This window comes from Electrophorus electricus, chromosome 11 (assembly GCF_013358815.1).
Source record: "Electrophorus electricus isolate fEleEle1 chromosome 11, fEleEle1.pri, whole genome shotgun sequence".
In the NCBI taxonomy this organism is placed as follows: Eukaryota; Metazoa; Chordata; class Actinopteri; order Gymnotiformes; family Gymnotidae; genus Electrophorus; species Electrophorus electricus.
The window spans coordinates 15311738-15327154 of NC_049545.1; the positions used below are offsets into that span (position 1 = coordinate 15311738).

General features: G+C 39.5%; 1 protein-coding gene across 1 annotated transcript in view; it reads left to right on the forward strand.

Moving 5' to 3' along the window:
• The window catches only part of plpp4 (phospholipid phosphatase 4), a 61216-nt gene that overhangs the window by 16858 nt on the left and 28941 nt on the right, over positions 1 to 15417 (forward strand). Inside the window, exons 2-5 of the mRNA XM_027026355.2 lie at positions 8872 to 8980; positions 11980 to 12070; positions 14116 to 14179; positions 14616 to 14740. Of these exons, the coding sequence (XP_026882156.1) occupies positions 8872 to 8980; positions 11980 to 12070; positions 14116 to 14179; positions 14616 to 14740 (389 nt within the window). The remainder of the gene's footprint in view (positions 1 to 8871; positions 8981 to 11979; positions 12071 to 14115; positions 14180 to 14615; positions 14741 to 15417) is intronic.

The following is a 15417-nucleotide window of genomic DNA, read 5'->3' on the forward strand; positions in this document are numbered from 1 at the left end:
AGCAGGAGAAACAGGAGTAGTGTTGCTTACTACTGCTGGCAGAAAGTATTTTTCATTTTGCATTAGCTGGGTGCAAACTGCTAAGGCACTGCAGTTCACATACACAATGAGCACTTGTGCTGTGTTGGAATTAATACATGGAGTGTAAAAAGTTTCATTCAGAAATTCAAACCCTGTAGGAACTGTGTCCTTGATGGTCTGAAAGAACAGGTACAGCCTCTCCTCCCTCCATTTATGCTTAAACCCAATCTCTTCCTTTTATATGACCCCATTTACTCCCAGTCCGCCAACTCAAGTGTCCATACACCAGGCAATTACAACATTTGATAGAAGTATTGATCTTGAAGCTCAGGCTGGCAGATGATGTGGAGAGCCAGATTGACAGTTGGCTTGAACCAATCCCTCTCTTTTTTGGTTCCCAGTTACATGTCATGGGAGGGGATTTTACATCCCTAGAGATTTGGGAGTGCTCGTTCTGAGACTGGGACCAGATACTGGGTCGCAAATGCGTCAGTCATAGCTTGGCCCCGATTAACTCTGTCCTCAGCCTGAACGTATGATGCTTGGAATTCCATGCACGCGGCTGCCTGGCAGGCACAGTAAGTGCCGCCTTCTGCTTGCACTCCGTGGAAAACTTCGGCTGGCGGGTAGTCCCTTTTAGCTGCCCAAACCATGCCTGACTAAATCTTGGATTCCTGTAGAGGTCTGTGCCCTAGACTTGTGGGATACCTGTTAATAATGTGATCATTAGCTGAAAAATGAAACCACTAGCCATGGGAGACATACTGTCCATATAATTAGCTCTAATTGCCACAATGGAGGTACCCAGGGGAGGGTTGAATAGCAAAAACTGTTTGCCCCCTTTGTGAATGGTAGATTTAATATTTTGTTATATTTGCTTGCACCACTCTAATTTCCAGCACAGTTTTTTAGTCTTTCTTGTTAGGAATTTTCCTGTTAATAGTAACTGCTAAGAGCTTCAACCCAAAACTGCTGAATTCTTTGCACAAAGGGGTACAGCACGACATGTCACAAAGACCTTCAGAGTGATGACACTAAGAGAAAGGATTAAAGTAATTTGGACCAAACATGGTCAAATATTAAGAAAGAAGACTGATGTCTGATGCTCTAGAATATAAAATCTACTGTGCTAAAGAGAAGTGAAAGCCCATGTCATTTTGTGACCAGTAGCCAGAGCAACACTCATGTCAATCATGTGACTCAGTTTGTTATATCGCCAGTAATATATAACATACAAGTGCAAAAGGAGAGCAAAGATGAGATGAAGCTATGGACATTATACATTCCCAATGGTGGTTAGAGGTAACACTCACAGGCCACCAAGGAATATAATAATATTCATTTTCATACTTTTACTATTCAAAAACCGGATGCTCTTTTACATCTGCCAAAAAAAAGCAAACATTGTTTGGTCTTATTCCCTTTGTTGGGAATCTTAGGAGATCTTGTACTCCAATTTGTGGTTGCAAGGTGTTTACAGCAAACTCGCCATGATTGCGTGCTTTAGGGAAATTTCCGAGGTGTCTGCACAGTTCTTGTGGCTGTCTATCACTCCTACCTTGCACAGCTGCTCAAATTTCTATTACTTTTTGGTGATGGTCTGGCCTTTGTAAAGTCATCCAAGTGGGAACTGTAACCTGCTGCTCATCTCTCACCTAGTAGCCTAGAGACCTGGAGTCTCATACAAATACACATTGATTACTGCGGAGATAGTGGGCTGGATCATGCCTTCTACTCTTATAAAGAAAAAAAAAACTAAGCTTTAGGGGTTGGAATGGAATGTATATTGACTGTGTTGTGTGTGTGCACATGGAGTGGATTCTGTATGGGATTTACAAGCATCTATTTAATGGTAGGTGGTGGGATATCATGGTACTAGCCTAAATGGGCACTCCTAGTTAACTTTCAGATCTAGTTAGTTTAGTTTAGTTTAGTTTAAATTTTCAAATCTAATGTTTCTGAATGTGGGCCAGAGTATATGATTATCTCTGCACATGACACTATGAAGTGGTCAGAATGGTAAAACTGTGAATTTTAAAAGCATTTTAAAATATTTCAAATTTCTAGTGTTTTAACATTTTATGTATACTGTATCTTGTAAATTGCAGAAAGTAGTATATAATACAGTTCCTGTATTAAAATTGAACAGGTCACATATAATTTTAGAAATTGCAGCACACTGAAACCAATTCAAATAATTTTTATATTTGGGATTTAAACAGAGCTCTACAGAAGAAACCAAAAACTTCAATGCAAAACATTACATATTCTTCTGTAAATGCACCATATTTAACAAAATATGTAACAGTAATGCCAGCATTTCCTCCTTTTAAGAATAATGTGAAGTTTCTTCTATGAGGCACATACCTGTGGTTTGTACCCATTTTAGAAGCAGGACACTCTATTGTCTGTGACGGAACGCTCGCCTCCCGCGAGGCACGTGGTTTGGCCAGCCACGTGCAGTAGGAGGGTCATGTTCATAGCCACACCTGTACACACCTGTATTGTGTTAGTCTTTGTGTATGTAAACTCTTGTGGTTGTGTGCAGTGTTGTCGGTTATTGTTGGCGTAATGTGTGAACGTTAAATGTTTTTCTTGCCGTTGTTAAATGTAATCGTGTTGCGTTCAATGTTTGTAACACGTCAGTGCCGTCGTCTTTATGTTTCAATTAAATGTTCGTCCATGTCGAAGAAAGTCTGTGCGTCCTGCCCCTCGCTCTGCGGCACTCGGGCCACCACACGTTACATTGTCTGCCTCGGACCTAATACATTAACTGTGTGCATGACAACAGTATTGTTAAGGATTGCTTTCAGTTTATTGCGAGAGAGTTGGCTTTTTTTTTGCTAAGATTCTACAATATATACTCGATATACTCTTAGTGGTTCGTAAAAGATTTTTATAAACTTTTTATAAATATTTCTAAAATTTTAAACATCAAGGCCTTAATATATGAGCGTAAAGTGTTGACTTTCAAATCTCTGGCAGGATAATTCTGAAATTGGTCCAAACAATCTTCCACGCCTATGGAATCATAAAGTAATGCTTTGAAATAAATGGTCTGTTTGGATAGGATTTTAAAGTTGTGATGGTCCAGAACTCATAACCCAGATAGCAACAAAGTGAATGACAAGCAAGATCCTCTTAAAGCATTAAACCTCTATATGCACAAAATTAAACAGAATGTACAAATGGATGTTTATAAGGAAGAAATCCTCTGCAACTGGAGTAGGTTCCTTGAGAATAATACATTGCCACCAATGTGTGTGTTTTCATTTTAGACCTAAAAGATTTGCTGTTTCCAAGACATCAAAACACAGTTGTGTCAGTAAAGCATCTGGCCTCAGTCTACACAGCGGATGTTTGATCAGCTATGTTTCTGATTATTGAGCAGTGGTAGATCAGTGGGTAAAGTACTTGATTAGTAATCAGAAGGTTGCCAGTTCAAGTTTCACCACTGCCAGGTTGCAACTGTTGGGCCCCTGAGCAAGGCCCTTAACCCTCAATTGCTCAAGTTGTGCTCAATCATATTTGTAAGTTACTTTGGATAAAAGCGTCAACTAAATGCTATAAATGTGAAGGTTTTAGTCCTGAATCTCTTGGGTTCCATTTGCACTGCTCCATTGCAGTCCTGGTCTTGATATGGTCTGGATTAAGACTCAATCCCCACTTGGTTCTTGGTCCCAATCAGATGAATTGTTTTGGTAATATTTAGAGACATTAAAAAAAAACAACTGGCAACAGGGATTTCCAAAAGGCTGCTCTGGAAACGACAACAGTATTGTGACAAATGTAGGTTAATGATAATTTATGATAACAATAAATAGAGAACCTTTAATAACCCTGATTGGAGACTTAAATTGTGTGTGTGTGTGTGTGTGTGTGTGTGTGTCTGTCTGTCTGTCTGTCTGTCTATGCGTATACGTTTGCATGTGTGTTGTGCGTAGACAGTGTGTGTAACATTGGGTGAATACTGCGGCTGCGTCTGACTAGTGCTGTAACTTAACTGAATTGAGGCTATTTAAAACTCTGTTTACTTGAGTGTTGTGTCTGCCTCCCCCTGTGGTGTATGTTTGGTTTGTTTTTGTTTTTTTGTTTTTTTGAGGAGGGATGGGGAGTAATATTAGGTCACTTTCCCATATGGATGTCTGAGGTGGGGTGGGAGCATGCCTTGACATCTTGTAGGGCCAATGCTATTTTCAGTGTGCCTGTGTTTGTGGGTGTTTGTATGTTTGTTCGTGCTTGGTCGTGCCCAGCCTACAATAACTTCCCCCCTGCCAAGCCGTTACTGCGACATCTGTTCCACCGAACAAACCTGGCAGCTGATCAGCCTGCAGGAACGATGGTGGGCTCTCAGCCAACACAGAGATTGGAGAAGTCTCATCTTATTCTCATCCTTTTCTCACTCTCCCTCCTCCTCTCATCTCCTCACGACTTTCCATCTATGAGGTGGCACAGTCTCTCATATGAGTTCAGAGGTTCTTTTCCTTTCATTAGGGAAGTGAGGAGACCAAGAAAGTTGCTACTTGATTCATACATGTAAATACAGGACCTTTACCAGCAAAATAATGAAATACAGCATATTAAAAAATGATATCCAAAGCATTTGTTTAACATTAGTTTCACATGGGCAGGAAAGTGAGAGCCTCCTACAAGTCTGAAATCGATTGTAAGTGAATGCCTGATGGAACATGGATAATCAGAGATACTGTTTAGGTAATAATGAAGAAATAATTGTGAGAGTACTGGGAACTCCCATAACTCCACAGGATAGATGCTGTTAAATGGTCCAAGCCCATGTCACAGAATTTTATTGCACAGTTAATCCATCGTGAATGAGTCTTGGTCACTTCCTCCCACTCTCAAAAGCCCTGCTCTTGCCAAAACAACCACTGAAATAATTGCAATAACAAATTAAGTAAATTAATATATATATGTATATATATATATGTGTGTGTGTGTGGGTTTTTTTTTAAATTAAAAGGATAAGCTAAAACTTTACAGTCTTGAACACAGTAATGAAATTTCACTTCCACACTTTTTAGCTGTGTTTTAATTCCCCCTGCTTCAAGCTGCAATCCATCTAGCCATTTCTCCCAAGAGGTTATAATGCTACAAAGGCAAGTAAATCAGTGGTTTTGTAAAAATTCTCCCTCATATACAACGCTTCTGGTTCATGTGTTGCCTCTTTGATCCTGCCTTACAGACGCTGGATTGTAAAGAGATGCCGCTGGGGATGGGGATGTGGGGGGAGATAACTGGCTTTTATCTCTCTTTGACAGCTGCTCTACATTGCTCGATTACATTTTTAATATGTAGGAGTTGATGGGGAATTGCTACATAGTAGAGTGCTCAAAAGTAAAAGAAGCAGAAACTTTTGTTGCAACAAAAGTTAATTGTGTGTAGCTGCTGCGTTTGCACAGCTTAGAAAAGCATGTCTCTGGGGTCGCTGCAATTGCCACTGAATCGTACAAGGTGGTGGCATGCATGACAGAACAATTTAGCTCAGTCTGCAGTAACAAGCAATACTTAATTAATGTTGCATGAATAACACTCCTTGGTATAACTACACTGAACCCAGAGGATTATGGGTTCTTGTTGAATGATTCGATTTTTATGTTTAGAAAAAGTTGTTCCAATTCACCTCTTTTTGTGCAGCTAATGATGCAACATGCCATTGCTTCTCACTTCATTGTAGCTGCTTTAGCATGATTGCTTATAATTCCTAATCACACAGGTATGTATTATAGCAAATGTAATAATTTTCATAAACCAGTAACAAGGTTACTGTTACCTTAAAACTATACACATAAGGGGGAAAGAAAAAATTATTTGTGTTTTTACCTCTGTCTGTGATGCTGCTAATGGTGGTGGCATTTAGTTTTTCCAAGGTGCCTGCCCCAAGAAAAAGAGAGAAAAGATTCAGTGTGAAGACCAAATGAAGACAAACGGGCCACTTAAGGAAGGTCCCTTCTCCTCGTTTGCAGGCTTTGGTGTTTTTATGGGCTGAATGGATGCTCATCTATTACAAAAAGAATTAGTGTCAGAAACCCAAGGACTTGTAAAGCACTGATGAAAGTAGAGTAGCCAAGCATGATGGTGAACGAGCCAAATTAGCTGCACTTTGCTGTGTGTGAACGTAAGTCACTTTCGTTTCATCTGCTGTTTTGTCTTGTCCATGCAAAACCCATGGCATCAGTGTTTTTTATACTGATGGAAGGCATTTACTCACTCCAGTTCAAGGGTAATTCTGCTTTGAAAAGATGCTTGGGGCTTGGGAGATAGTAATGGTGATACATTGTGCATTATGACTAGAGATGCATGCAGTGTGCCCCCACACACACATACACACACACACACACACACACACACACACACACACACACACACACACACACATACACACACACATACACACACACATACACACACACATACACACACACACACACACACACACACACACACACACACACAAACAAACAAAAGAAAAGGGCAGGCTTGAACTGCAGGCTTCATGTCTCAAGTAAAAGCCTTTCCTTAATTTTCCTACACATCAATTTTGCATCACCATTGGATTGCATTCCTTGACTAGCAGTTGTGATGGAGAATGTCATGCCAATATGAAATGCGTCTTGTTGCATTTTGGGTTGTTCTTGCCAGTGAACAGCCTGTTTTTGAAAAAATCAAACAAATGACCTAATTTATTTGCCATTATCCAATAATTAGATATCACGAGTTTAAATGCTGACATTCGGGGGGATTTATTTTTTATTTCTAATGTCCAGTCACCCTTTTATCTTTAAGCTGAAGATTTTCTTACAGCCTGATAAAGCTGTAATTATATGCCATTTCTTTTTGCTTTGTAGTGTACTCAAAGAGGGTTTTTGGCATTCAGACTAGTTAAACCTTTTTGTAAATGGAATGCCTTTAGCAGGAACCATGCTTTCTTACAGCATTAACATGTTGGTTGGAGAAGCAGTTCAAATAGTAATTAATGACTCTAGACAAAGGTATTTTAGACAAGAGAGACAATGATATCTATTGTATTAATGTATTAATTACACATTTGTGAAATTTCTAACTGTGGCTCGAATGTACCTTACATTATCATGTTTGTTTGATGCCCACATACCAGGATAGTTATTAGCTTTTGGGTATTTGTTATTGCCCCAAGGTGGATAAACCATAACATCTAAGTTTATTCCAAAATATATGCTGTAGTGTCAAAAAAACAAAACGAAAAACTATCACCTGACCAGAGGCTGAGAACACATGTTCTAATTCTTAGTGGTTCTGATTCTTAGTGATTGCTATGTTGGTCTACTACAGACTGTATTCACCTTTTGGTGCAAGAATTCAAATGGGAACTGCATGGCTCTGGACCCCAAAGCACTTCAGAGGAAATGAAGTGAGGACTAACATCATTGGGGTTGAACTTCCATCACTCCTGGAGCTGTATGCCAAACACTGTCTGAGGAAGTTCAAAAGGATCATAAGAGATCCCACCCACCCAAGCTACAGTACATTATTCGGCAGATGGTTCAGAAGCATAAAAACCAGAACCAGCCAATACAGGGACAGTTTCTTTCCACGGGCCATCAGGCTGCTGATCAGCCAGTAGTAATCCAGCATGGCCTGTACTCTCACATACCCACACTTGCATTGTCAATTCCTGCCTCTCTACCATATGACCCAAGGTTATGCTACAATTTATGGGCCATATCATATAAAATAGCTTGTTTTTACTTAACAGAATGTAGACCTAAATAAGTTGTAATATATTTGCTGCTGCATGTATCTGTGTTGTATGTCTGTATATGTTGCTGACTTCAAAATACTACAGTCCTGGCCAAAGGTTTTGAGACTGACAAATTTTAGTTTTCACAAAGTTTACTGCCTCAGATTTTTGTCAGTTGTTTATATAGTATAGTGAAGTACAATTATAAGGAATGGCAGAAGGCAGGTGTGAGTTCATCTGCACGCACAGTGAGGCAAATACTTTTGGAGGATGACTTGAAGTGTCAAGAAGGGCAGCAAAGAAGCCATTTCTTTCCAAGAAACCATCAAGGACAAACATTCTGCAGGAAGTATAGGGACTGGACTGCAGAGGACTGGAGTAAAGATATTTTCCGGGATGAAGCCCCCTTCAGACTGTTTGGGACATCTGGACAAATGATGATGTCCAGAGAAGAAAAGGTGAGCGCTACCATGAGTCCTGTGTCCTGCTAACACTGAAACCACTCGAGACCATTCATGTGTGGGGCTGCTTCTCATCCAAGGGAGTGGGTTTGCTAAAAAAAACAAAAAACTGAGGCAGTAAACTTTGTGAAAACTAAAATTTGTGTCAGTCTCAAAACTTTTGGCCACAACTGTAGATGCACTACAGAAGGATTTAAATGGCATGTTTCCCCTTTCTATAGAATGAAAAATAGAAAAAATAGATTGGGGTTCAAGATTTGACAGGAAATTCAATTATTTATTCAAATATAATTACCCTTTATTGTGATTACCATTTATTTTTGAGCCATTACCATTACATTATTACCATTATTGTAAATTGAACAGTGATATCAATTTTTGCACATTTATTCTTTGTGAAAATTAAGTGCCTTACATTAAAGAGGCTCTGGTATAAATGCACATATTCTTTTGTTGTTAGAATACACAATTAGCAAGTTAAATGGACTGAAAACCTAAGTGGTTTGAACATAAGTGGTATGAACATAGGTCATAAATTGAAAAACAGCAATAAAATCTCAGGAAATTGATCCTCCTTTCCGAATACTTTCCTGAATGGTCTGAGCTCTGCTAATACTGTTGAATGAGGGAGTCTCTCTGTGCCTTTCTCAGGTTCACAGAGTTCCTGGAGCCCTTTGAGAGAGTCATCCAGCCGGAGGAATTGTGGCTGTACAAGAACCCTCTGGTGGAATCAGATCTCATCCCCAAGAGGGTCATGTTCGTAAGTACAGCATGGTGCTTCAGGCAGAAGAGTAAGCAACTAAGCAAGTTACAGAGTTCCTGAGGCTTTGGACTACAGCATACACAACTGCCCAGCCAAGGTCCTGGCGGAAGAGCACAGAGTCGACTTCTGTTGCTGGACCTTTACGTCTAATTCTCAATCATATAGCCATGAGAATAGAACTGGCCTTGTTCTGATTTGCTGGGGAGGATGGCAGTGTTCCATTCTTCTCAACCACATGGCCTGGTGCCCCCCAGATAGTGGGCAGAGTGGTGTGGTTAGCACCAAATTTGATTTTAAAAGACCAGTCGCAAAACATTGGCAGCTGGGTGTCATTCATTTTCAAAGTTGTCCCCAGATAATATACTTAAGCATCAGTGTAGTAAAAATAATATAATACAAAAGAATAGAACAGACACAGAAATCATATATGTCATTACTCTTTGTCAGGACAGCCAATGAGATTATTGATATATAGGCTTTCCATTGTGGAAAGTGTCTCGAACATGATAAGAAGGTATGATAAGAAGAGAGAAATTGTGAGAACAGCAATTATTGACAATACTGTGATAGATATTCTAAGAATAAACTTTTTTCATTTTTCACTTGAAGGAGGAAGTGTGCCTTGAAAATTGAGCAACTCAGGCAGAACGTTAGTTGGTGTAGATTTCCATTTTCTGTGGGAGCTGTGCAGATGTGGAACTCTGAGATGTTCTGGTTTGGATTATTGATATGATTATATGTAAAGGTCAGTAGTTTCTTTCAGATGACTGAATTGAGATTTTTTTTGATTAGCAGTCTGATTTAGTAAAGTAAGTTGCAAAGACAGCTTGTGCAAAACCTATTATTGCATAAAGTATTAATCATCATCCTGTTACTTATCATGTTAATATAATTTTGTAAAGCTGTCCATAAGCAATGAAGCAAGTTTCTTAAGATCAGATCCTTCAGTTTCATTTTTAGACATGCTGTTGTTTATCCCATAATGCACCTGGTGGCAATGTGAATTAGTTTCTTTCCTCCAGGTCCAAGGATGTGGGGTTGCTATTACACTGAATACATGAGTCTATTTGGTGGCTAGTTAGTAATATCCATAGGCACTGCAGATTGTTAGTTTAGCATGGAGACTTCTCTGTTTTGTTGTTTGAACTTTGCGTGTCACATGCTGTAAAATCATTGTGCAACAGTGGCATTGGTGTTTCCCTAATGTTAACGTTCCACAAAAATATACATAAAGGAAGGTCAAGAAGCTGAGTGTCATCAGGCAAATGCTTGAATATTTCTCATAGGTTGGTCTTTGGCAGACCTCAGTGCAATTTGGCTACTGCAGGGGTCATAAAACCTGACTAATAGCAGCACAGTGAATGATGATTATGCTGCCTCACATTTAATGAATCAGGAGATTTGATCAACTTTGTGAGGGCAACCTTATAATTTGCCGTAGTGCAGTTGGTCGGTGATATATGCTATCTGCTGGTAGCTGAAAAAGCGGTGAGTTTTGCCTTGGACCTGCACTTCTTGGCTTCAAGCCAAGAGACTAATAGCTAGCACTGCAAGTGGTGTATATCTTGACATGTTTTTAATTACTGTGGCTTTGTCTTGACATTGGGTCATAAAGAAATCAGATCACATATGGTGACTCTTTGAGAGAGGCTGCCACAGACCAGCACAATCTTATCCTAGTTTTTAAAATGATGACAAAAAAAGGCTGATTCATTTGGACAGCAAAACTGTAGTGGACTTACATATTACTAGTCTACTTGTCCACTAAAGGCTGGCTGAAGTCATATGGCATTTCCTTTTTTGAACTCTTTTCATACTATTTACACTTTACACGTTTCTAGGGTTAGGACACTGCATGTAGTTACACTTTTGTTTGTTTGTGATGTCAATTTGTTTATTTGTCCCTTTGGCTCCAAGCCATTACTGGAGCTATAAACAAAATTAGTCCTGTAAAGGTATCGGCTTTTGTCATGTTTTATGGGAAATGCTCCAGCAAAACACTCATCCCTACAAGACGTACTACACTTTTCTCATTCATCACAGCTTATAGAGGCCAAGTAAGTGCTCAGAGGGAACTGAAGGTAATTACCACTTTTTGAGGTTGCCAGTAATTACCTGGGCATAGAAAAAAAAGCCCACATCATCAATCAATTCACAGGCAGTGAGTGTGAAGTGAGAGTCTTCAGGCATAGTACGGAGGAGTGGATGGTACTACCAAAATGCATCTTATTTAATTCAGGCCAATGAAGCCCAGTGGGTAGCAGAATGCTCACAGTGACCTGAAGGGGAGACTGTGGAGTTTTCATTGAGCCGAATGTGTTATGCCCCTTCTTGCTCTTTTTCTTTGGAGTGCCCAGTTTGTGCAAAGGGAGGTGATGTGATAGCCTATTGACTCCACCTATCTACCAGCATGCCTGAGGATCATTTGCAATGCTGGATAAAGGACTTCTTTGCCAGCTTTGCGGAGTGAGACTCTTGTGCTACACCTTGGCTCTCTATGTGCACACACCTGGATACTTTCGAATGTGTAGTACTGAAGGTTGGCTTACGGCTTTCCCTTTTAATGAATCCACTACTCGGCCATAAGAAAAACCATGATTCGGATTTGGAAAATTTACTGTGTGTTGTTCGTTGGTAGTCAATTACTTGTGGATATGTTCTGCGTGTGGTGGCTGGATTTGTAATTGTAAATAAATCTATTTTGTCCATTTCATCACTAATATTAGCTTGAAGGATATTTGGTAAAAAGAAAAATTTTGTTCTTTAGTTGTCTGCTGTTTCAAAATAAAGTTCCACAGAGGAATTTGTTGCTCACCTTATAAATATATATATTTTTCTGAAAGTAAAAATCTCTATTCATTTGATTGCACAATTTATACAACAGTTTTCAATTTCTAATTGGTTTTCAATACAATCAGCAATAGTCTTACATGGACTACAGCTATTTTCCACTGCTTTTGTCATGGTTCTAAAGGTGTTTCTCATTTCTCACGCAGGCCATATCATTCCTCACCCCTCTGGCAGTGATATTTGTGGTGAAGATTATACGACGGACGGATAAGACAGAAATCAAAGAGGCATGTTTGGGTAAGTGCAAGGAAAGCTAAGTTCAAATTACGCGGCATCATATGGCTTTCATTTGTTTGTTTTGATGTTGTTTCTTAGCATTCTGGCCAGCCATGTTCAGGTCAGGAGAGAAAGCTAAACACAAATTAAAAACTAAACAACTGAACAGTGAGAGAGAGAGAGAGAGAGAGAGAGAGAGAGAGAGAGAGAGAGAGAGAGAGAGAGAGAGAGAGAGAGAGAGAGACAGAGAGAGAGAGAGAGAGAGAGAGAGAGATAGAGAGAGACCCGTGCGTCACTTCAGAGATTAAAGTCTTAAACAGTGTTAAATTGAAGTCAACACTGAAAAGGATTTTATTAGCGTTAAAAGCAGGAAAGTGTTCAGATATTTATTTTAGTATTGGCACAATGTAGTGTGTTTTTTTGCCAAGATGTCACGGATGGCTGTACTGCAGATGCAGTGTTTCATCTTGCTTTGCCTGGAATTGTTGTTGTAATTGTATGGCTCTTTGTTGCAAAGTGCTACTATTCGGTGAAGTTTCATTTGAGATATTCCAATTATTAAAAGCTTAAACAGACTCATGTGGTGGGTTAAGAGTTGTATTGATGTTGATGTCAAAACGCAGAGGCCAGCAGCGGTTGGTGTCGGGGGCCATCCATGAATCAGGGAAAAGAAAAAAGGAAAAGATGTAATTTGGGTGACTTAGTCCTAATGTTTACTTTTTCTTGAGTTGCTTGATATTGAAATAAAAGTTTAAAGTAATGGAAAAGCATTTGCAGGGAATAAATTAGCAATGAAAATGTTTATGAGGCCTAAGAGATTGTCTTGGATGGATTAGACCATAGTCTTGCTGTTAAATGTAATATAGATGTTATTCCCTTCTTTCATATTTAGGAAAACAAGGCATCTGTCACCTTTCTCAGTAACATGAAGATACAAGGTTTACTATTTACTTGAAGTGCAAACTTGATCCCAGTTTCACAGTGACTGGATATGGAATGATTTCTGAGGAGCTAGACTCACAGAAGATCTTGCTATATCACGTATCTTATCATTTGATTTTTTAGAAGAAAATGAGATTCCCTTTCTCCATCCAATCCAGGGGCCGACACCTGTTTGGTTGTGTAACCCATCCATTAGGTGCAGTTGCTGGGAAGTATAGGCTCTCACAGTTTGTCTCCTCTTTTACAAACCCTCTGAAAATAGTTTTTGTTTAAATTTTAGGAAAGCTCTGAGAAAAGACATGACAGCCTTATAGACATTTCCCAAATGACCTAGAGAGAAGAGCTCTTCCAAAGAGCTGTGCTCTTGCACAGGAACCATCATAAGAGAATTGATAAGCAGTTAACATCCAAGATGATTCCAAGGTTGCTGTGCTTTTGAGAATACGATATGCTGTGTGCGCGCGTGCGTGTACACATAAGACACTGACCATTTTTTTACTAACGAACTTAGTAAGTTATTTAATATGCAATCACCATTTCACCCAGTGGCAGCGAAAGGGAACGGATGGCCTTTGGCAGTAGACATACAGTATATATTTGGTGAAGTGCTGTCCCCAGTTACTGGCTTTCACATAGATCACACCTTCCTCATCTAATTCAGAATCATGCCCATCAAACATCACTTCCAGAGCTTTCACTCTCTCTCCTCTGGGAACCATGATGAGTGATGGAGAATGACTAATTGTGGGGCTGGACTATGAGAGATAACATAGCTAATGGATATTAAAGAGAGCTTTAGCAGTCCTTTCCTTCTCTGGCAGGACTATTCAGGAGGATGCCGGATACTTTAGGGAATTATATATGCTTTAGTAGTTAAAAAAGTGAACAAGTGATGGGATTTTATATATGGGAAAATTGCAAGCACTTTTCATAGCACTTATGCATTGATGTTTATGATAAGTTCTAAGAATGCTGAATAAGAGTCATTAGTGGAGTTGCATTTGTAACCTGTAGTTCATCTTATCGTTCATGAAATTCATCTTATCTTACCTGTTCACCCTTTAAACTGTATTTGTCTTCTGTTTCTCATTTGTGTCTCTCTGTATCTGTCTTCTGTTTCTCAGCTGTGTCTCTTGCACTCGCACTGAATGGCGTCTTCACAAACACCATCAAGCTGATAGTTGGCAGGTAATACATAGCTCTGTCTTTCTGATAGTATCAGCTCTGTCTTTCTGATAGTATCAGCTCTTTTACAATAGATCTTTTCATTAAAATTCCTGCTGTGGCTTTTCAGTGCTGACTCAGTTTAAACCTTCTCTTCTTTAAATATATAAATCTTTTTTCATTTTCTTTATGTTGTTTAATTTTCTTTATATTGTTAACGCCATAATTGAACAGAATCCTCCAATAATCCTCCAATAATGGCCACAAGTTACTGTTGTCATGGTGATTATACATAGTGTTTCACTTTGTTTACACAAATCTACCCTGATAAGGATAAACTCGATTCATCCTTTAACATCTGTCGTCCTTGTTTATTTACTTTAGCTATATTCAATTCCAAAATCAAATTACCCATGAATCTTGAGCAAATCAAACATGCCCTGTGTGTTTCTGGCTGAAGGCCAAGGCCAGACTACTTCCATCGCTGCTTCCCCGATGGCCAGGTCAACCCCAAAATGCTGTGCACAGGAGAGCCCGACCTGGTGTCTGAGGGCCGCAAGAGCTTTCCCAGCAGCCACTCCTCCTGTAAGTGTCCGTCATCATAGGCTGAAGGGCCAGTAATATCAGCTCCTCCACAGTACAGGGAAGGTACTATTATGCTGGCACATGTACACTCAAATGTATTTGTTATTGAAAGGAACTCTTTAGATGCATCAGGTGGTCAGAGGGACTTTTCTTTTCCTATCTTGCATCAGTGAGTTTTTCAGTAAACATAGCACTTTAAGTCTCAAGATTTTTCTTCAGGTTACTGGAAATTGGTGCTTGCATCCATAAATTTACCTATGAATGTGAGAATGACTGACTGTTTACTTTCTACCACTTCTCTGATTTGCTGTATAGTAAATCAAGACATAATGCTCCACACCTGCTGTTTGAAATTAGTGGCAGAATCTTAAAAGCCAGTTGTTCTAGACAATAAATAGTTGTACTAATAAAAAACCTATAAAAGAAAACTAACAGGATCTGCCTTGGATGTGGAAAACCTGCCATAAAAGTGCATCCCAACCTTGCACGCCCCCTTGACAATTCATTGTAAAAACCTCAGTGCGTTCCGCAGGGTGACTATACAGCACCCACTTGACTAGTCAACCTGGAGCGGGCTCTGTGGCCACTTTGCATTTGGTGCTCTCAGTTTAATAATAACAGAGACTAAGCTTTTCTCTTCTATCTTTCTTTTGGAGACTGGGCCAATATTCATTAAC